At 51.2% G+C, this 21,629-nt stretch overlaps 1 protein-coding gene across 13 annotated transcripts in view; it reads left to right on the forward strand.

The window, feature by feature from the left end:
- Positions 1-21,629, forward strand: part of PTPRT (protein tyrosine phosphatase receptor type T) — a 1,098,035-nt gene that overhangs the window by 1,046,230 nt on the left and 30,176 nt on the right. For 7 of the 13 annotated variants that reach the window (XM_082361692.1, XM_082361700.1, XM_082361699.1 and 4 more), the window contains 9 exons: positions 696-732; positions 2,089-2,186; positions 4,488-4,547; positions 5,256-5,372; positions 9,371-9,525; positions 12,957-13,092; positions 15,233-15,382; positions 16,892-17,065; positions 20,534-20,665. In XM_082361692.1, the coding sequence (XP_082217818.1) occupies positions 696-732; positions 2,089-2,186; positions 4,488-4,547; positions 5,256-5,372; positions 9,371-9,525; positions 12,957-13,092; positions 15,233-15,382; positions 16,892-17,065; positions 20,534-20,665 (1,059 nt within the window). The remainder of the gene's footprint in view (positions 1-695; positions 733-2,088; positions 2,187-4,487; positions 4,548-5,255; positions 5,373-9,370; positions 9,526-12,956; positions 13,093-15,232; positions 15,383-16,891; positions 17,066-20,533; positions 20,666-21,629) is intronic. The other 6 variants (XM_082361703.1, XM_082361698.1, XM_082361706.1 and 3 more) reach the window with 1 other exon arrangement.

Raw genomic sequence — 21,629 nt, forward strand, 5'->3', positions numbered from 1 at the left:
CAAAAGAGAAGGTTGTCCTCAACCATTCCCCAATGATTAGGATTATGGGGCACCAGAGTAACCACACATCAGAGCCCAGCAGGGCCTGCTGAAGACTCTGAAATGTACAGGGAAATCAGAAACTGATCTCTGAATCTGAAAGTGGCTTTATCAGTCTCTAGGGCACACCTACCTGGGGTCCCCCCCGCCAATGAAAGGAACTTCAGTTCCAAGCCCAGCCATGTAGCACAGAGAGGCAGTGTGGCATCTTTTTCTAATTGTTACTGATGCAAGGAGCCAGCAAGGTGATTGTTTTCTTCTTTCAGGTGCCCTACGGGGCCTTGCACAGTGTTCTGCATATAATCACGGCTCGGGAAAGACTTGGTGGTGGTTGATATCCCACAGAAACCTGAAAATTCCTTCTCCACCTTTCTCTGGGCGCATAGCCATAACTGATGGCCATCTGATTTTTGCTGGCAGTCCATGGCTCCAAGGCAAGGCTGTACGGGCCCCTCACAAGGAACCATAATAATAGCTAACATTTAGTGATGGACTAAGCATTTTACATGCATTGTCTTATTTAATCCTTGCCACTTCTCTGGGAAATGTCTAATGCTAGTTTCATTTTGCTTACGAAGAGACCGAGCCTTGGAAAGGATAATTATTAGTATTGTGCTGTTTGCAAGCTTCACTGTACTTTTTCTTTTGTTATCCAGGGGTACCATCGACCTCGGCACTACATTGCTACTCAAGGTAAGTGCCCTCCTTTTCCTCTCAAGGGCCCTTGTCTTACACTGGAGGAGAGGAATGAGCTTCTACCAGCCAAGAAGTCACATAGGAGCAGGGCTGGAGAGCCTCCTGAGGTCTCGAGATTGTTCATTTGTTTGGGAAGGAAAGAGGTGACAAGTTCAGCTATGGGGGGAGGGACGTAAGGGAGAGAGGAAGGTGGTGTCACTAGGAAATGGTCAAGAGAGGTGGGCCCTGGACCAAGAGCATCAGCCTCAGGCATATGTGCCATCAGTATCCACCATCCGGAACTGGAGCTCTTGGTGCCTTATCTCCTCGATGGGTGTGTGCACGGGAGAGAGGCAGCTGACACTCCTAGAAAGCAACTTACCAGGATGTTACCAGAAGACTTAAAAATGACTATACCTCTCAAACTGTGCTGGGAGGAAATCCTGTGGATGATTACATATGTGGACGGTGATGCATATAATAGGATACCCTTCACAGTGTTATCTAATAGGAAAAAAAGTGAAAAATCTTAAATGCCCATCAATTGGTAGATTGGTTAAAGTGTGACACTTCCATATTATGGAAAATTATGCAGCTATGAAAAATGTCATGGCAGGTAAGAGTTTTTAAGGGCATGGGAAAATACGTATAATAGATATAACGCTTATTATAGCAAATACTATATATATACACATATATATATTTATACAGAAAAATGGCGTTCAAAATTTTGTATCAGATACACTTATTACTCTTGTAATTTTAAAAATGATGAAGGCCCAGGACATTGAAAGAGAAATTTCCAAGGAAATTGCTTTGGACTCTCAGATTCTATCTCCCATTTCTTGTCTATTTTTTTTTCCCTCCTTTCTGTCCAGGCTCCAGACAAATGCATTTGTCAAGCTCAGGATCGGGCATCTTCTGTTTGTGCTGTCAGCATCTGACTCCTGGCAGCTCCTCTGCCCTGCCACCCCACCCCCACCCCAATTTCCTTCCCGTCTCTCACTGAGGTTCTGGAGCCCAATTTTTGAAAACTCCCTTAAGCTATGTCATTAACCCCTAATATACGGTGATGGGTTGGCGGGAAAGTGGGGCTGGTGGAAAGAGTCTGAGCAGGAGGACGACGAAGAGGAGAAGCTGCGGGCATTTCCAGGGGACGCTGCAGACCCTGCTAGCTGGAGTGTGGCTTTTCCCGTGCACACTCTGACCTCACACGCTTCAGTCCCCAGTCTCCGCTACTTGTGTCCCAATAGAAATCGCTGACCTCACTCTTGCTCACCCATCCGGAGCCTTGACTGACCAGCCAGGAGGGACAAGCCTCTTGTCTGCTTGCTTGCAATTGCAGTCTGACCCTGACACCTTCTCTGTTGGCAGGTCCCATGCAGGAGACCGTAAAGGACTTCTGGAGAATGATCTGGCAGGAGAACTCGGCCAGCATCGTCATGGTCACAAACCTCGTGGAAGTGGGCAGGGTAAGCCCCTCCTGTGGGTACCTGGATGGAGTTTGCTGGCTGGCGTTCCACTCCCCAGCACCTCTCTGTGCCAAGTGCCTCCCGTTCCACATTTCACCCTCACGGCACCCTACGAGGGAGAAACCCTCCCTCCTGTTCGTAGTCGAAGAACATCTTTTCCCTTCAAAACCCTCTCACCCCTTTCTCCACCCTCACTCTCCGCTGATGATGTCATCTCATAGACTTTGAGGGAATTACAGCCATCAGACGTGAATGCTCATCTTCACACCGCCAAGCTGCATTCTACTTGTGTCTACAACCATCTTCTCATGCTTCCCCTCTATTATCAGGCTGAACCATAAGACATGGCTGTTTTTGTTGACCCCAAATGGTAGAATATCAGCTGTTTCTTATGATGCAGCCTAATGTGATAGGAGAAGTGACTCTTGCCCTTTCAAAGGCAATTCCTAGTGCCTTGAATCACAGATTCCGCTCAAGAATTTCTCATTCTCCCCCTCTCACTTGGAAAGTAATTCTCTTTCCCATTGCTAGATTATTTCCCTCCGCATACAAACATCCTGAGTACCTTCCCCCTTAAAAATCTAAAGCAGGCAAACAAAACTGCTTCTCCTGTCCCTGCTTTTCTGCCAAACTCTGAAATCTCACACACAGGCTCCGCTTCTTCACTCCGTTCTCTTCCACCCACTGCAATGTAGCTGCTCCCTCCATCCCACCCACAGTGATTCGTCAGTATCCCCGGCATCCTTCATGCTGACAAATCCAATAGCCATTTCTCTCTTCTCATTCTCAACCTCTCAGCAGCATCTGGCCCTTTGTTCCTCGAAACCTTGACATTCCTCAGGGTTCAGACCTTGGTCTGTCACTCTGCTCTGTCTCGACTCTCTCCTGTGTGCTCCTTAGCTACTCCTAGGGCTTAGAAATGAGACTGCTCTTCCCAGCTTTTGCTTTCACCTACTTGGTAAACTGTGGCATGTGGGTGGGTGGGTGCTGGGTTTAAAGGCAGGGTGCACTGGACACTGGACTCCAGAGGGCCTCTCTACTTATCACATGAGCTAACTAAAGACAGGGCAGGTAAGTTTTTGTTCTGGCAAGAACCAGATAATCCATTAAAATAAAGAGTCCTGGCCTCCAAGATAATGGGAAGGGGGAGAATCTGGGCTGTCAGTCATGATTCAGCAAAGGGCTTTGGACATCTCATGGCCTAATAGGAACTTAGGGCCAGAAGAGACTTTGTCCTTGAGCCCACTCTTATTTAGTCCATTGCCCAGTTTTACAGATGAGGAAACAGATCCAAAGGAGTGGGGTGAATACCCTGAAGTCACCTGGCCACGATCTCTGACTCCTGACTCTCGTTCTAGTGGTCATGGTCCCCCTACTCAAGACTGCGCCCCAGGGACTCAGGCCCAGGGAGCAGCTACTGTGGACAAAATGTCCAGCCCAGGATTTAAGAATTCAGAGGTACATTCCAGCCTGTTCTGTAACATGTCCCCCCCACTGGAGACAGATTCCCTTGATTGTGCATCTAATTCAAATTGGGAGAGGGGACAGGAGAGCAATTTCTTCCTGAAACTCCTGCTAGGAGCGAAGTGCTGTGCCAGACGCTGTTGCGCCTTATGCATTACTTCACTTTATCTCACAGCAGTTGTACAAGGCGATGTTCCTGGTAATTATTCAGATGGCCTGGCTTTGCATCCTGGCTCCATCCCTTACTGACAGTTGACCTTGGGCAATTTTCTTAGCCTCCCTGTGCTTCTGATTCCTCATCTGTAAAATGGGGCTAATAATAATATCTACGTCATCAGGGTGTGGTGATAAGTAATAATTAAAGTAATCCGTGTAAAGTAGTTGTAGAACACTTAGTGAGCAGAGCAAGACACTGTAAGCCGTTAGTAAGTGTTAGCTATCATTATTCATAGGAAGCTGAGGCTCAGAGAGGTTTCAGTACTTTCTGGAAGCTACTCAGCTACAGAGCGTTAGAATGAAGCAATGCATCCGTTTGCCTCCAAACCCTGTTGCACTAAATCAGCATTTCCCTAAGTGGGTTCCATGGGATGCTAGTCTGCATGATGCTTAGCGAACAGGGGGTTCCATGGTTAAATAGGTTTGGGAAATGCTGTGTACTCTTTTGCCCCTTTCGGAGAGTCGAAAAGCACATTAGCGTTAGCACGTGAACGAGCTGAGCAGTCCTGTAGCAAAGTGGCCTATTTAACTTTGTTTGATCCAGCATTTCCCAAACTCATTTGACCACAAAACCTTTTTTTGTTTGTTTTTGTTTCTTGTTTTTTACCTAACACCTATCAGCACCCAGCGGGACACACTGTGGGAAATGCCACTCTAAGCCGCTCGGCGTCCCCCGGAATGGTAATACTTTTGTTCTTTTACGGGGAAAACGATGATCTCTTTTTCCTCCTGCGGCATGTGACTCAGAACCAGGTGTGGGAGTGGCTTGTTCATGGCCTCTGCACCCACCCCTGGGGCAGAGAGCAGTTGCAAACGTCTTCCTTTTGAGCCCAGCACCTTCCTTCCTTTTCCCAACAACGAGCCTTTCTCCTTCCAGCGCCCTGGTGATATTAATGACCCTCTCCCAGCCATGTCTGCTTCCACCTCCTCACTATTCCCACCTTTTATTCTCATCTCTGCTCTGCTGGTACTACTCAGCTGCCCCCAGCCTATCGCAGAAAAAGAGGAGTCAGCCAAAGGTAGAAAACTGGCCACGTGACCTTGGACAAGTCACCAAACCTCCCGACCTGAGTATGATGTTCATCTGTACAATGGGGAGATCGCCACCTGCCTATCTCACCCAGATCTAGTTGATCTCTTAGTGTGGTAATGGATTTGAAAAGTACCAGGAGCTCTGCCAAAGAAGGTACCACCATTATCCCCCGCGGCTCCAGTTCCTCTAGGAGTGAGCTGGTCCCTGTGTATCTTGCCCTCCCCGGCCAGCTGAGAACGCCTTGACTGAAAGTCCACCAAGGTCACCCTCGAGTTTATTTGGACGGGAAGCCAGATGAGAGGGCCGCACACGCTCAACCACCCACTCACTCGTACTGGCCCTGTCCTTTCCCGCAGGTGAAGTGTGTGCGATACTGGCCGGATGACATGGAGGTCTATGGAGACATTAAAGTCACCCTGATCGAAACAGAGCCCCTGGCAGAGTACATCATCCGCACCTTCACGGTCCAGAAGGTAAGCTTCCCTGCGGCTGCGTGCAGCCTGCCCCCCAGGCAGGCCGGCTTGTTTGTTCATTCAGGACATGGCAGCGACCAAGGGGCTGCTCTGTACCCACCCTGCACTGGGCACCAGTGAGAGTATCAGCAATCAGCTTAGACGTGGACCCTGCTCCAAAGGACCCCCGCCTCTAGCAGGAGGGACAAATAGAATTCGCCAGACAAATAGAATAATGACATATGGTAATAAAATCCACAGAGGAAACATGCCAAGCTGGGGAGACAGAAATTCACAGGAGGATGGGGTGATCAGAGAGGACCTCCAGGAGGAGGAGGCATTTAAGCAGACAGTGAAGGATGAGAAAGAGCCAGCCAAGGGAAGGGCAGGAGGAATATTATCCCAGGAAGAGGGAAAGAACCATGCAGAGTCTGGAGGGGAAAGAAGATCTTGACATGTTCTAGGCCTGTGGTTCTCAACTGGGGGTGACTGTCCCACAGGGCCATTTACCAGTGTCCAGAGACGTTTTAGTTGTCAAAACCATAGCTGCCATTTTCTAAAAGTAACATCATGAAGGAACCAAGTGGCCACAGGCCTGAGGATGCAAAAACACCAGGGACTTCAGTGCTCTGAGAACTGTGCCCTTGGGGACTGACAAGTCCTTGTGAGTGCCAAAGCAGGCACATGCATGGTGCCATTCCTGCATGCACGGTGCTGGCAGGACACACTGTTTGCTCCCAGCACTGCCCCCTCCAACCCCTGGGCTCCTAAAGGCCTATATCTGCAGACTCAGATGAAGAGCCAGGAGAGAAGGACGCCCCTCGGATACAAGGTACCTTGCTGTGATCTTAGGCTGGGTTCCTTAGAAGCAGAGCCTGAGACAAGGATTCCCTTGTACGTGGTGTATCAAGGGAGTGCTCCCAGAGAAACTTGTAAGACAGCAAGGGAAGCTGGAGAGGAAAGAGGAAGGGGCAGGGCAAGCTCAGAGTCTCTGGCAAAGTCTAGCCTAGGCCTGACCCATGGGGGCCTCTGGAGCATAAACACACCACAGAGGTGCCCCGTTGCTTTAATCAGCCCACTGACTGACTGTGGACCAGCCACTGCGGGGTAACCTCCAGGGTGGGCCGGCCCCTGTCGGCTGAGGGCACTTCTCCAGAAAAGGGGACATGTGTGAGTCACTAGCAGCCAGCACTCCTGCAGTGGAGGCCTGGAACATAGCACCACAAACACCAGTCTCAGCTAGCACACTTGCGGTTGGTGCTGGGCATGAGCTGGGTGACTGGGGACCCAGACTCTGAGCCAAGGGGAGGCCTTGGGGAAATGCAGCCCACCCAGTGTGTTGAGGAGTCGTAGTGGTGTCTTAGGCTGTCTTTTTGTCTTTCTTTCAATCACTAGGGAAGCTATTACCCATAGGAAGACACCCTTCAAGGTCTCCACGGGCCTCGGAGGACTAACTCAACTTAGGCAACCTCTCCACAGTACACAGGCAGGTGCTCAGCAAACACTGCCTGGGTTATCAGCCCAGAATCAGTTCCTGGGGACCCAGAAATAATAAACAGGAAGTGTTGTCTGCCCTTGAAGAGAACACAGTCCCACCAGGAAGAGAGGACCCTTGATAAACAGTTGCAGCGCAGGTGGTGTGGGCTCGAACGAGGGCTTCCAGGGCCTGAGTTGATTTGGAGGGTGGGGTGAAAAACTCTTGAGTATTCTCGAAGCTGTTTTATCTTCTACTTCAGTTCTTCTGTCAGCGCTTTAACCCCAGCCTTTGTTCACTCCTGCCCAGACCCCGCAGCTGCCTCCTGACAGGGCTTCTGCCTCTAGTCTTGCCCCCAGTCTTAGTTTAGGTTTCTAGGAAGCAGAGCCTGAGGCAGGGGTTTGGGTGCCCTTGATGATGTGTTGAGGAAGAACCCAGGGGAGAAGGGGGGTGAGGGAGGCAGGACAGGGCAGGGAAGGAGCTGAGCAAGGATGTGGCCTGGTCCCACAGGGCGATCTGGGGCACGAGTTACACCACAGAGTTGGACCCATCTTGAGGCAAAGGGTTCTTTGGCACATCCATGAGAGTAACCCATCATCCTGGTTTGCCCAGGACCACCCTGGCTTTAGCACTGAAAATCCCGTGTCCTGGGAAACCCCTCAGCCCCGGGCAAACTGACAAAGTCGGTTGATCACTGAATGCCAGCTACGCATCCCCCACTCCCAAAGGAGGGGGTTCCTGTCCAGCTGAGAGCGACTCTCTGAAGAAGGGGTAATTGTTAGCTGTCCCCAGCCAAGGTCAGGGGAGCTGGGGATGGGTGCACTGGCCCAGGAAAGGGGACCTGGTGCCTTCTGCACAGCCCACCAACACCCCCCCCCCAAATCCTTCCTCCACGTAGCAGCTAGTGTGATCCTCCCAAAGCGCCCGTCTGGTGATGCATTTCCTCTTCTGTGCAACCATCTGAACAGCCTCCCTGTAGCTCCCCGATGACTCTGGGATAAAACCCAAAGACCTCAAAGTGGGATACAAAGCCTTGCAGCATCCAGTACCCGCCCAGCCTCTCACCAACCCCCCCAGCCCTGCCCCGCTGTCCGTCATTGCCTGTCTTCCACTCTTCTCTGGAATTGCCCTGGGCTGTTTGTGATTATTTTCACGTACTATGCTAAGTCCTGTCCCCAGGCCTTTGCCCCAACTGCCTCTCTGCCGAGGAATCCCTCCATCCTTCCACTGGGTAATACTTAGCCTCAGTGTATCATACGATTAGGAGGACAGACTGTGGGGCCAGACAGCTAGGCTTTAGATTGCAACTTTACAACTTAGTAGTTGTGTGACCTTGGGCATGTTCCTTAGCCTTGCTGAGCCTCACTTTCCTCATCCCTAAAATGGAGATGATAATATGGGGATTGATATGGGATTAAATGAATTAATACATTGAAGAAGTCAGAAGAGTGACAGGCACATAGTCGATGCTTAATAAACGTTAGCTATTATTTTCATTATTAATGTGTTTCAAGACTCAGGTCAGGCATCCCCTCCTTCAGGAAGCCTTCTCTGATTTCTCCTCTCCCTAATGGGATTAGCTGACACTCCTTTATGCACTTTAATGGAATTAAAGGTCCACTTAGGGGCCTGCCTCCCCCACTAGACCATGAGCTGTTCCAGGGACAGGGACTTGGCTTTTATTTCCGCCTTCCTAGCGCCTAACACAAGGCTAGGCACAGGTAACCCTCGGTGAATATCTTTTAACTGAAAAAATGAGCCATCAAACACTCTTCCTATTCAGCGCCTCTAGTATCTGCAGGAGATTGCTAGGTAGAGAAGGGTAGGTAGGGGCGGTGCATAAGCAAAGGCTCAGAGGCATAACCTGACCATAGACTAGTCAAGCACCGCCGTTTGGCCTGGAGCATGTCTATGTGAAGCATGCGGGGAGGGGAAGGGGAACGATGGGAGCTCCAGGCCCCACCACCCCCATCAGTCAGAGAAGCTCTGCTTTTGTTTGTTTCATATTTTATCATTCTAAATAAGAATCTAATTAATAAAGAAGTCTGCCTTTTTAATTTTGAACGTCATGGAGAGTATCATAGACCAGACTGGAGAACTGAAGGACACCAGTCCTCAATCAATGAAAGGCCTTGTATTCCCCTGGAAACAACCTGAACTTGGAGTTGAAGTCTAACATTTTTCTGAATCTGTTCTGCTGAATATAAGTCCTATAAAACACTGATCAAAAGAGGGTCCCCTGGGCAAACAGTGTGAATGTTATAAGCCCCCTTGGGAATTCAGCGTGTATGTTAGCACAGTAAAGGCTCTGAGAAGTCCTGCAGTAGAGCCATCAGTTTCACTTTATTTACTTCCGAAGTTCCCAGATGTAAGAGATGCAGAATCACTCTGCGCAGTAACACCTGCTAACCCTTTGAGGGCCTTGCCCTCCCTGACAGCAGGGAAGCTGGACCCTCAGTGCTCATGGCCTCGTGGCTCCCCATGGGTGCCGGGCACGGTGGCTGGCGTCAGCAGCTGGAGGAACAGAGGGCCGTTCTCTCCTCAGAAAGGCTACCATGAGATCCGGGAGCTCCGCCTCTTCCACTTCACCAGCTGGCCCGACCACGGCGTCCCCTGCTACGCCACCGGCCTCCTCGGCTTTGTCCGCCAGGTCAAGTTCCTCAATCCCCCAGAAGCTGGGCCCATAGTAGTCCACTGCAGGTAAGTGAAAGGCCCCACCCTAAACAAGGAGGCCTTTGCAGCTCTCCTCTCTCGGTGAGGGGGGTACTCTCTTGTCCAGTGGCCTTTATTCTTTGCCTGTGTCCCCTCTTCCCTTTCGGATGAGACCAGGGTCCTAAGTCTAACAACAATAATAGTAATAATAGCAGTAGCAGTTGTTATTATTGCTGTTGCCCTGAAACGGTAAAGACCCTGAGGACGTGGGCTTGGCACTGACAGCGTCTGCTACACAGGCACTTCACCCGCATTACTTCATTTACTTCTCACCCAACCTTGAGAGGTGGCCATTATTGTCATTCCCATTTTACAGATGAGAAAACCGAGGCGCTAAGAAGGTAGATACTTTGCTCGGGTCACACAGGTGTGAAATGGCAGAGCCAGGCTATTTAACATGATTTTCTCCAGACGCTCGCCCTCAGCTCCTTGGCATGGCGGCAGGGTGCCCCCGTGGAAGTGTGCTTCTCTTCATTTCTGTTATTTTAAAAATCAATTGCTGGCCTGCAGGGTCCTTTGTAGAGAGTAAATTGACAGTGTCAGGTTTTATCTTATTATGGAGAAGGGATATTTTCAGCTCTGACCCAGAAAGTCACATTGGGAGTGATGGGCACATCTTGGAATTCTCCTAAATGGAGATGAAGTATCATGTCAAGGGCATTAGGAATTGGAGGAGGGCGGATGTCCAGACCTGAAGGCCAACTAGCATGCTCGCTTCCTCCCTCCCAGCGCCTCTCTTTTCCAATGTGACCTTGGGCCCGGTCCATCTTTTCAGATCCCGCATACTCTTAACTGCATGCAGGTTATCTCTGCCCTGGCAGTGTCCACATCAGGCAAGGTCTTGAGCCAAGTCAAGGAGAGGCACCATAAGCTATAGGTGTCTCAGAGCCACCCCTTTCTCACACAGCGGAATCCATTTACCTTCGCCACAACAGCGAGGTGTGAATTAGAAACCCCATTTCACAGACGAGTCCACTGAAGATTAGGAGGTCATACTGATCACCCCATGGGCTCTCTAAGCATTCCGCATATAGTCTCTGCTTTACATCTCATGACAATTCGAGGACAATAAAATGTTCACCCCAAGTCCCATATCCCAAAGAGCAGCCAGAGCAGGGGTGAGGAAGAAAGGGAGATAATGGCAAGCATTTATCAGGCCCTCCTTGCATGATGCCCTTATGTCTGTGTCTCCATACCAAGTCACCCTGACACACCTGAGCAGAGTGGTACCCACTCCTGAGGCTGTCCTGAAGAGTAAATGGGTTGGCCAACATATACTAGGTACCTAAGAGAATTCCAGACATATAGTAAGCACTTAAAAATATTAGATACTATTCTCTGCCTCTCGATGCTGTCCCCCTCCCCAGACTGTTAATCCTTCAGGACAGGAACATGTCTGACTTATCTTCACATCCCCACTCCCGAGCCCAGCATCTAGTGCTCAATAAATATCTGGTGACTACAAGTAGCAAACATTTATAATAAATGGCTATGTAACCAGGCACGGGGCTAAGCAATTTATGCGCATTGTGCTTTTTCAGCATAATCTCATGCAATTCACGTGTATTGTGCTATTAATGCTATTGCCATCAGCCTCATTGTATGGAAGAGGGTATTGAGACCCAGAGAGATTGAGTCATTCACCCAAGGTCACACAGCTAGTAAGTGGTCGAGCCAGGGTTTGATCCCAGGGGTCTGACCCCAAATAGCATGTGCTTAATTGCTCTGTGAGGCTGAAATAAATGGATCAATCCTCCCAAGAACCCTGTAGGGAAGAGTGTCATGTGTGAGGAAACTGAGGCTCACAGACACCAGGCAGCTTGTCCACTAGCGGTGGATCCAAGATTCAAAATCAAGTCGGGCTGCTTCTTTCTCCTAAAACAGGTCGAGGATGAGACTTGGGAGAAGACGTGGACGAGTGGCTCTTTGGGTTCCCTCCTAGACCCCGAGGCCCAGCCTGCTTGGGGGTCCTTTCTGGGGGTTTTGATTTGGGGGGAGGCATTCTGGGGCAAGTACAAGGCAGATTTTACTCAATTCAAACCATGAAATTTTACCAAGGACAAAGACTTGCCAGATCATGGAGGATGGATTTCCAAGGGTTTACTCTTCAGACCACTGTGGGTGTCGGTTGGTCCACTGGCCTGTCCTCCTTGGATTTATGGTCATTCAATATTGCTTTCTTTCCTGGTCCATCGCCCTTCCTCTTTTCGTCTCCTTTTATTTTCGCATTGTCAAGCAAAGACACTCGTTTCCATGAGGGAAATGAAATGTGAAAACGCAGTGGAGATGGGCCTCCTGGCAGTCTGGCCTTCACTTCCAAAACCATATGCATTTAAAGCAAACGCCCTATTTGTCTCTCGTTCAGTGCTATGATTTTGGAACCCACTGATCTGGGAAGGTCTGGCCATGGCCCATGGGGTCTCATTGAGTTCTTCTGCTATTTTGTACTTGGCCTGAGATTTTCCGAAAGGAAGCCACCAGTGGTCAGAATCGAGTATGTATCAGGGGCCTTGATTCTGGAGCCGGGTCTTGGGACTGTCGGCTGCTCTGGTTTACTGATGCTGCTGCCTCCTGATCCTGGGAAAGCAGGTGCACGTGGAGCCAAACCCAAGGCTTTGGACGTGGTGCTCAGGATTCTCTGTGAGTCCGTTGGGACCGCTCAGAGGAGCTGGTTTCTGCCGTCTCACTTACCTCCTCTGATCTCTCTTGTCTCTCTCTCCTTGCTTCCATCCCTCAGCCCGTTCACTGAAGAAGACAGAAGGAAGGGAGAGATGGAGGGAGGGAAGTGGGGTGGGGAAGACATGTTTCTAGGCATTTCCAGTGTGCCCGGCATATGTAGATGGATTATCTTTACCCATCAGATGAGGAAACTGCATGCATCCGTGTTGTCTAAGCGTACATTATCTTATTAAGAGAGGAAGTGTAGGAGCACAAGCTCTGGAGCCAGACTTCCTGGGGAAAAGTCCCAGCTCCACCACTTGCCAGCTGTGTGACCTTGGGCAAGGTCAGCACTCTGTGCCTCGGTTTTCTCACTGTGTAATAGGGTGAGAAACTTCCTAACAACCTCATAAGAGAATTAATAGGTCACCCTGCAGAAGCAGTTAGAACAATGTCTGGAACTTTGTCACGGCTAAATAAGTGTTCGTTAAATGAGTACAACAAAAATAAGCCAGTCCTGATAAAATAGCCCCCAAAGGCAAGCATTACTCTCCCATTTTACAGAAGAGAGGACTGAGGTTCTAAGTTTAGTCGCTTGCTCAGGATCTCCTGGCAGCACTGGGGTTCAGCCCGTTCTGTCTGACCTCTGCAGTGTACTGCCTCTCTGCAGGGTCCTCGGGGACAGGGCTGAACGGGAGGGGCCTCCCCAGGGCTGCTCCCGCCCCAGGGTCCCTAACATGGACCACCGTCCTCTCTTCCAGTGCTGGTGCCGGGAGGACTGGCTGCTTCATCGCCATCGACACCATGCTTGACATGGCCGAGAACGAAGGGGTGGTGGACATCTTCAACTGCGTGCGTGAGCTCCGGGCCCAGAGGGTCAACCTGGTGCAGACGGAGGTGAGTCCTGGGATGTCAGTTGACCAGCCACCTGCAGCCCTGGCCAAGGAGGAGCATGGTGGAACAGAAAGGCCCGCGGGTGGAGGCACCCTACAGAAATAGGCCTGGGCGTGGGAGAAATGGGAGGGAATGGATACGTGGCTTGCTGTGGTGAGATCATCGTAGAAGCTAGGATACCCCTGCCAACCCTGAGGTCCCCCAGTGCAAGGACTCCTACCAGGGAGGAATGGTGCTGTGTGCCCCATCTCTCAGGGCATCTAAGCAGCAACTGAGTGGCAACTTTCAGGTATTCTTTGAATGGTGTCCTTGCCTTGGGTGAAGGAGAAGAGAGAGATAGGGAAGGAATGGCATTGATTGAATGCCTACTGTGTGCCAGGCATCGCTTCAGGCACTGCAGGAATGGCTTACTCAGTGAAGTTATTGAGTTCCTGAGCTAGGCGCAGGGGATTCCAAGAGAGAGAACTCATAACTCCTGGCCTCAAGTGAGAAGCAGACCTCCAGGCACTGCTCTGTCCAGTTGGAGAGCCCAAGATCCGAGGGACATGGGTGGGGTTCATCTTTATTGTAGAGCACCTACTATGTGCCAGGCATCACTCCAGGTCTTTTGTATTCAGGGTATTGTTTCTACTCCTTACAGCAACCCTATGGGGTAGCTCCTGTTAGTGAGCTAAAATGGAGCTAATGGGTTAGCTCCATTTTATAGATGAAGAAACTGAGAAATGGTGTCCCCAAAGCCTTATATAGCCCGACAGTGGTAGAACTTGGGTCCATGTGACCCCACGTCCCACGTGCTTTCCCCTGAACCACACTGTCTCACGAGGAAGACTTTTCTGCCTCTCCTACGCCTGGAAGCCATGGTTTGCTGCTCCTATAACGAGCCCATCCGGGCAGCAGAGCTGGGGCAGATAAAGAGCTGCCTCCATCATCAACCCTGCAAAGAGAAATCACCCATGGCTTTGGGCCTGGCCAGTCACTGTGGGCTCTGCAGGCAGTTCCCTCACTTACAGGCTCACACACCTAGGACCCTGCTGCAGGCTCCAAGCCAACTCCCACAGGCCGGCCTGCAGGCTTCTTGGTGAGGCTGCTGAAGCCGAGAGGCTGCTTTGTCTCTTCCTGGGTCCATGCATGTGGCAGGCAGGCTCACTGCCTGGCGTTACACACATCGTGGGCCTTGCTATCTGGTGGGGGAGACAGACGTGCAAATAGATCACTGCGATGCCTCTAGATAAACATTTTATGTAAAGAGACGGGCCAAGTTCTGCAGGAGAATAGTCGCTCAACAAACGTTTGTTAATGCTGGAACAGCAATGACTCCTGCCTGGTGGATTTGGAGAAGTCTCTCCCAAGGGAATGAGACATTGAAGGCGTAGACAAGGGGGGGATGGTGTCCAGGATGAGAGCGGCAGGTGCAAAGGGCTGGGATGGCAGAGGGGGTGATACACGCTTCAGGAACAGAGCCTGAGACAAGGAGTTGAGGGCAAGTGGTTTCCTTGGTTGGAACAAATGGTTGTGTCCCAAGACACACTGGTTGGCAAGTGGGGAAATGAGAGAGGGGACGGCAGGAAATCAAGCCTGTCAACACTGTGAAAGTATTTTACAAGCTGTTGGACACAGTGGACGGCTGGAGCGCAGTCCTGCCGGGGGAGCTCTGAGATGGTGTGGAGTGTCTCTTCCAAGTTTCCCACCCAAGAGAGGGAACGTACGCATTTATCCCCAGGTCTCCATCTGGCCTTGCTTGAGGCCTCCTTCCCACGGCATTAACTCTTTGGCCCTGCTGGGGAAAAAGACCCTCAGCCTGAATCTCAGGGATTTGCAGTAAGCAGGCTTCAGCAGTGAAAGGCGAAAGCTGACGGCGCCATGGGCAGGACACCACGGGCACCTGCTACCACATGTCCAGCAGTTTCTAATTTTTATCAGTGACTCTGCTGTTCAGTCCTACACAGGGAGCAAAACTCAGCACAGCTCAGACAGTCACCAGGAAACACGGCAACTTGGCCCTTCGGGTTACAGGATAGAAAGCAGTGATTCTGCAACGTGAATCATGCCCATCCTTCATAGCCACAGGCTGAAATGTGGACAAGAAACTCCCGGGCCACCCTGCTTACCCAGTACCCTGTTCCCTCTCCCCTCGGCTTTGCAGGAGCAGTATGTGTTTGTGCACGACGCCATCCTGGAAGCGTGTCTCTGCGGCAACACGGCCATCCCAGTATGCGAGTTCCGCTCGCTCTACTACAATATCAGCAGGCTGGACCCCCAGACCAACTCCAGCCAAATCAAAGACGAATTTCAGGTACGAGCACATCCCAGGCTCCATGACCCAGCCAACTTCAGTGCCACTGAACACAGTCCTGGGGCTTTCCTTGCAAGAGTGGCTGTGTATATATCCTTCCAGTGTCTGCAGCTCCAGACAGCTGAGAAGGAATTCCAGAATATAAAATGCACACCATGAGCAACCGCTCACCAATCAGTGACTGCTGACACTTGCTTTTTTAAACTATGAACATGTTTTGGAACCGAGGTCTTATTTAGTTCTAGTCTAGGTTGTATGTGGAGACAAGTTTATAGACACAGGTGTGAATTTCAAGCTCCTCGATCCCTGGAGGGACTCAGGTCTTCTCAATATTTCTGTACAATTGTGTCCTAGATCCTCCCAATTCAAGGTGGGGTCTCGAGACCAGCAGCATTGGCTTCACCTGGGAGCTTGTTAGACGTGCAGAATCTTGGGTCCCACCGGACCTACTGAATGAGCGCCTGTGATTTAACAGTATCTCCGGGTGATTTCAATGCACATTCAACTCCAAGAAGCATCATCTGAGGGCACAGCTCAGGCAGAACAGATCTGCCCCCTTGGAGCCCATGTAGCCAGAATGGTGGCAGCTTTGGTCTGGAGGCCTGGACTTGAATCACTGAGTGAGGCAAAACCAGAGTCCAGCCCATTGTCCTGAGGTCAGTGCCAGGGTCATATTTTGGGCAACAGGAGCTGTGAACAGGCAGGAGGAAGCACAGAAGCTTCAGGTCCAGAAGGGCCAATGCAGGTCCGTGGTTCCACGGGCAGATACCCCAGCCAGGTCAGTGCCTTAGTCCTCCTTCAAACAAACAGACTTTGTTGATTCGGAGTAGAGACCAAGGGCTGAATGGGGGAAGGATGGAGGACACGGACCCCTGGTGGTTGCACGTAGCATCTAGTCTGTTGGCTGGGGCAGTTCAGCTCTAGCCCCACACTTGCAAGACTTCCTCTGCAGCACACAAGCCCTGAATATTTCAGACATACTAGAGCTTGCTCTCTGGGGGTCTCTCACTCCTCCTAGGCGTCTCATCCAAGCGTCCTTCCTTCCATTCTCCAACAGCTTTCTCTCTGAGAGGCATGCTGGTAAAATCATTTCTCTCATTCCATGGCACTTCACGTGATATTTAAAAGTCATTAGGGATTCCCTGCCCCCACTCCCCACCTTATGACCTCCTGGCTGGCCCACCATTTCATGCAGGATGGCGGAGAGGAGTAACTCAGCTCAAATGATTGGCAGGTGTTCAGAGCCTGTGTCTGAGCCCGCGTGAGTGTGTGCCGTCCCTTCAGCCTTGGCCCTGTGGTGGTGTCCCGCAGCCCCTGGCAGAGGCTCTCAGCCCCCAGGGCCTGGAGCAGCCAGCAGGAGATGACAGAACATCACCATGGAAGAGAACAGTCCTGGGGAAAGGACTGCAGGGGCAGGCTTGGAGGATGAAGGGAGTGTGAACATTGCTGCCTCCTCTGTTCAGGGCAACCATCTAAGCAATACCTGCCTATCTGCCCTTGACCCCGTAGACCCTCAACATTGTGACTCCTCGTGTCCGGCCTGAGGACTGCAGCATCGGTCTCCTGCCCCGGAACCATGACAAGAATCGGAGCATGGATGTCCTGCCTCTGGACCGCTGCCTGCCCTTCCTCATCTCGGTGGATGGAGAATCCAGCAACTACATCAATGCAGCACTGATGGATGTAAGTGGAGCCCTGCCAAGAAAAGCTCCTGGCTGGCATTCCAGGGAAAAGCTTCTTCCCAAGGGGGAAGGGGCTGGAGCCCAGGGCCTTGACATCCCCCTGCCCAAGCCAGCCTCTCCTTCTGATCTTTTTGACCCACAAGACCTTTCTCCCCCTGAAGGCTCTGATCCAGACCTATATGCAAGCTGTGCTTTTAGCTCTTTTGCTCCCATAAAGGTCTGAAAGAATAAACCAAAAGCTTAAAGTGGGTCCCCTGACACCACAGTGAGGCTACAGGCCTGACCAGTCCCCCTTCCTGCTATGTACAGAGCTGACTCTCAGCCTTAAGTTCAGTTCAGGAAACATTCTACGTGCCAGCCATGTTCCTACTATTGTCTTAGGGGCACTGTCTCCTGCTTTCTCAGCATCAAGTCCAAGAAGTACACGCCTACCTTGACCTGGTTTGGGATTAGGGGGTCATGTTCCTACCCCCGTGGGCCCGTGCTCCTGACTTGTGTGCTCCTCCCTTGGGTCCCCCAGCTACTCCCGGGTGTCATCACTCCACTTCCAGGGTGTGAGATGTTTGCCGCTGGAAGGAACCGTGCATCGTGCAGTCTCATCCATGCACTTTCCAGCAAAGGAAACTGAGGCCAGAGAAAGAGACTCGCTCAGAGATACCCAGAGAGCTAGTGGCAAGCTGGACCCTTGGACTCCTGGCTCATACTCTAGAATTTATTCCTTGAGCCTCCCCTCAGTTTGCTTGATTCAGTAACATGCAGACATCTTTCCTCCCAAGACTCGGGACCAAGAACACCATTGCCTGACTGGGGAAGAGCCCTTCCAGGTCCCTCTCCCCACCTATGCCTGAAGTCAAGTCCATCCAGCCCACATGAACCTCCCATCTTACCTGGAACAGGAAGGAACATGGGGTACTGTCTGCTGGGGTCAAGGCCAACTACCTCTCTGACCACTGATCCTCTTGAAATTTATCCCCAAGCATCCTAAGTGTTTGTAAGAGGCAGAGGGGTGACAGGAAGTCAGTGCCTATCTCAGCTCTGTGGGCGCCTGCCCTGGCCTCTGCCCACAGGGTGCCCAAGTCCTCCATGGAAACCCTGGCTCTGGGTCCGGAAGCAGGGAGTCTTGTCCTGTCAGATCAAATAGCTGGATGTGGAGGGAAGACTGCAGGCTTTAGCTTGGAGTCTTCCAAGGTCAATGTATGCGTGTATGTGTGCGTGTGTGTGTATGTGTGCATGCGTGCGCACACACGTGTGTGGTGAGAGATGGGGCCTGGGGGTGCACCCACACTTCCAAGTTCCTCCCAGCGTTGTCTCCCCCTTGTCCCAACTCCCCCTCCTTTCCTTCCTCATCCAAGGATCAAACACGCTCCTGGCCTCTGCTTAGTATATTAGATGCTGCCTGGAGTCAAATGCCTTCTGCCAAGCTCTGATGCTGATTGTATTCTCTTTGTCCACAGGGCATTTCTCCTGTGAGCCATCACTGGGGTCTTTGCCTTTCTTATTAAAAAAAAAAAAAAAGTCCTTATCTGTATTCCAGCTCGGTTTGGGCATTATCTGGTAACCATGGCAGCTTTGCTCCTAGCAGAAAAATATGAAGTCCTCTGGGTTAATTTTTAATGTTTCCCTTGGTAAAGGATGATGTTATCCATGAAATGGATTGCCAACTGATCCCTGAAACCCGGCAGGAGCACGGATCTCGAACATATTTTCAGATAAGGCTTTGTCAGGTATGCTGGCCTAATAGAGCATTTATCACAGAGACAGGGAAAATGGAAAGAAAACTAACATTCACTGAGTGTTGGGCAGCATGTCAGATCCTGAACATAGACTATCTCATTGTGCATTTGGATATGATTATTCCCGTTTTCTGGCTGAGGTACTGAGGGTCAGAGAATTTCCATGACTGTCTGCAGGTCAACTCGCTCAGAAAGGGTGGAGCCAGGGTCTGAACCCCAAGTCTTTTGACTCTTAAAGTCTAGATTTTTTTCCATGTCTGGAAATGTCTGCAGACCAGCTTCTGCCACTAGAGTTTGGCTTTTGGGGGGAACTCAACATTCTGTTCTCCTAGATTCTTCCTCTGACCATTCCACTGGCAGGAGAAGACCCTTCGAAGACAAGACCCCCTAGTGCATCTGTGGCGTCCACAGTTGCAAGGCATTTTCTTTGCCATCAGGACACCAAGAGATAAAAGAACAACGGCAGGTGCTTTAAGTATTCTATTTGGCAGAGTCTTTTGCCAGAGACTTTTCCTGGTTTGAATGGGCAAACTCTTCTTCCCTCCCCATCCTCCTGCTGCCCTGTGACTCTACTGGAAACAGGCATGAACAATCACTCAAGAAAACTTGTTGAGAATATGAGTTATTTCTCAGGTTTTACAAAACACTAATGAACCGGAGATGCTCCCCAATCTTTCCAAATACCTTCTCACAGGTACTGTAATAAATAGCACCCAGTTGAAGCTTCAGATGTAGTCCAGACTCACACAGGCCATTTTCTCTGGGCCTCAGTTCCCCACCTGTAACATGGGACTGAGTTTATTCAGTTGTTTGCTGGACCTGTACTGGGCGTCTAGTGTGCCGGCCGTGATGCTAGTGCTGAGGATGAAGAACCAAGTCAGGGATGGTCCCGCCCTGCCAGCGGGCTCACAGCTGGGTTCTTGCTTGCTGCTCTTTTCACGTGCATATCTTTTCAGTCAGTACCACACCCATCCCTTTGGAGTTATGAATCCCATCTTCCAGTTGAATCTGAGATTTGGAGAGATCTAATAACTTGCCAGTGCTTAGCACTGATTTAAAAAAAGTCACTCTATAAATGTGCTTGAATGAATGAATGAATGATTGGGTGGATAGATGGATGGATGGATGGATGAATGACTTATAACGTACAACTGGCAAAGCTGGGTTTGAACCCAGGTCTGCCTGACTCTAAAACCTGAGCACTTTCACTGCCCCATTGGCTCACAGGACACAGTGCCCACCTTCTGCCAGACCAGCTCAGCCTGCATTCCAGCCTTGGGGCAGGAGTGAACCTCTTGTACTATAAGCCCCTTCAGGAGGCTCTCTGCCTCGGGCTGAGCCAGCCCCTCCTCCAGCATTGTGGGCACAGGGACACAAAATATCCCTTTTATCCCAAGAGATGCCTTGGCCAGCAGAGCAGCAAATCTGCATCCATAATCTTTCATTTCATATTGTAATGATGATTATTTGCCGAGCTCCAAGACATAAATAATTTATTGGATAATCCCCATCCGAGTGACACCTTCCTAATGAAATGTCTTAGTCTGGAGGAGAATGAGTTCATTATGAGAAGGTCCCCTTTGCCACCAGGGCACCCCGAGATAAGGACGGGCAGTCGCTTTGTGTAATCTATTTGGCAGACTCGGGGGGCCTCTGGCAGCCGTCCGGGCCTCATCACCATCAGAACATCGCTGATGGGTGTATATTTCATGAAGCCTGTGTCGTTCTTTTGTCAGAGCCACAAGCAGCCTGCCGCTTTCGTGGTCACACAACACCCTCTACCCAACACCGTGGCGGACTTCTGGAGGCTGGTGTTCGATTATAACTGCTCCTCTGTGGTGATGCTGAATGAGCTGGACGCTGCCCAGGTAGGAGGAGGCCCGGCCCAGCCCTAGGTGCTCAGGTGTGTTCGGGCAGCCGTGCCCAACAGCTGGAGGGACAGCCCTCTGCTGCCTCTGCCCAGCCCAACTGCCCTCTGGTGGGCACTGTCTGCCAGTGAGCACCAAGCCAAGCCCATTCAGCTTCCAGCTGAGGCCAGGGAGTCCCCTGCCAGGCCCTGCCACCCACCGGTCCTCGCAGTTCCCGCAATGACTCCCCCTGTCTGTGGGCTTTATCCAGCCCCCGCACCGCCCAGGGCCAGAGCCTGTTGTTCCATCCCGCAGACGCTGGTTAGGGTGTTGCTCCTAATCATGCAGAGCTCACAGACAAGGCTCCTTCCCCAGCTCTGAGCATCTCCAGCCGTGCAGCATAGCCTGATACCCGGCCACGCGCAACCACTCTCCCCCCTCTGTGATGCAGCCAGACTAACAGAGCCTGGGGCTTGAACCACTGACCCTTTGCCCACTGATCACCCCGCCGAGGCCTGGCTTTATCACAGGTGACCCTAGCCTGATACGCGGCCACGCGCAACCACTCTCCCCACTCTGTGATGCAGCCAGACTAACAGAGCCTGGGCCTTGAACCACTGACCCTTTGCCCACTGATCACCCCGCCGAGGCCTTGCTTTATCACAGGTGACCCTTGTGTCCCAGCAGGCTCCATGCCTTAGCTCCTCTGCATGTGACAGTTCCAAGCATCGTGTGCCTACAGCACATCCCCATAGCCAGGTCACGGGACACGTGTCACGGGGCAGCTTCTGGGGCTCACACCCCCGTGGCAGGGCAGCCGTTCCTGGGTGGAGGCGGTGATGATGGCCTTGTAGGGTTTTGGAAAGCCGTCCCATCACTGTCTCGAAGGAAACCCAGAGTAACTCAGAGGATTCCCTTGTGAGCAGTGGCCTTGGGCAGGCCTTGTGTGGGAAGAAAAAAAATGGATCTGAGCTGTAGTCAGTCT

This window comes from Balaenoptera borealis (genome assembly GCF_965194805.1).
Source record: "Balaenoptera borealis genome assembly, chromosome: 16".
Taxonomy (NCBI): domain Eukaryota; kingdom Metazoa; phylum Chordata; class Mammalia; order Artiodactyla; family Balaenopteridae; genus Balaenoptera; species Balaenoptera borealis.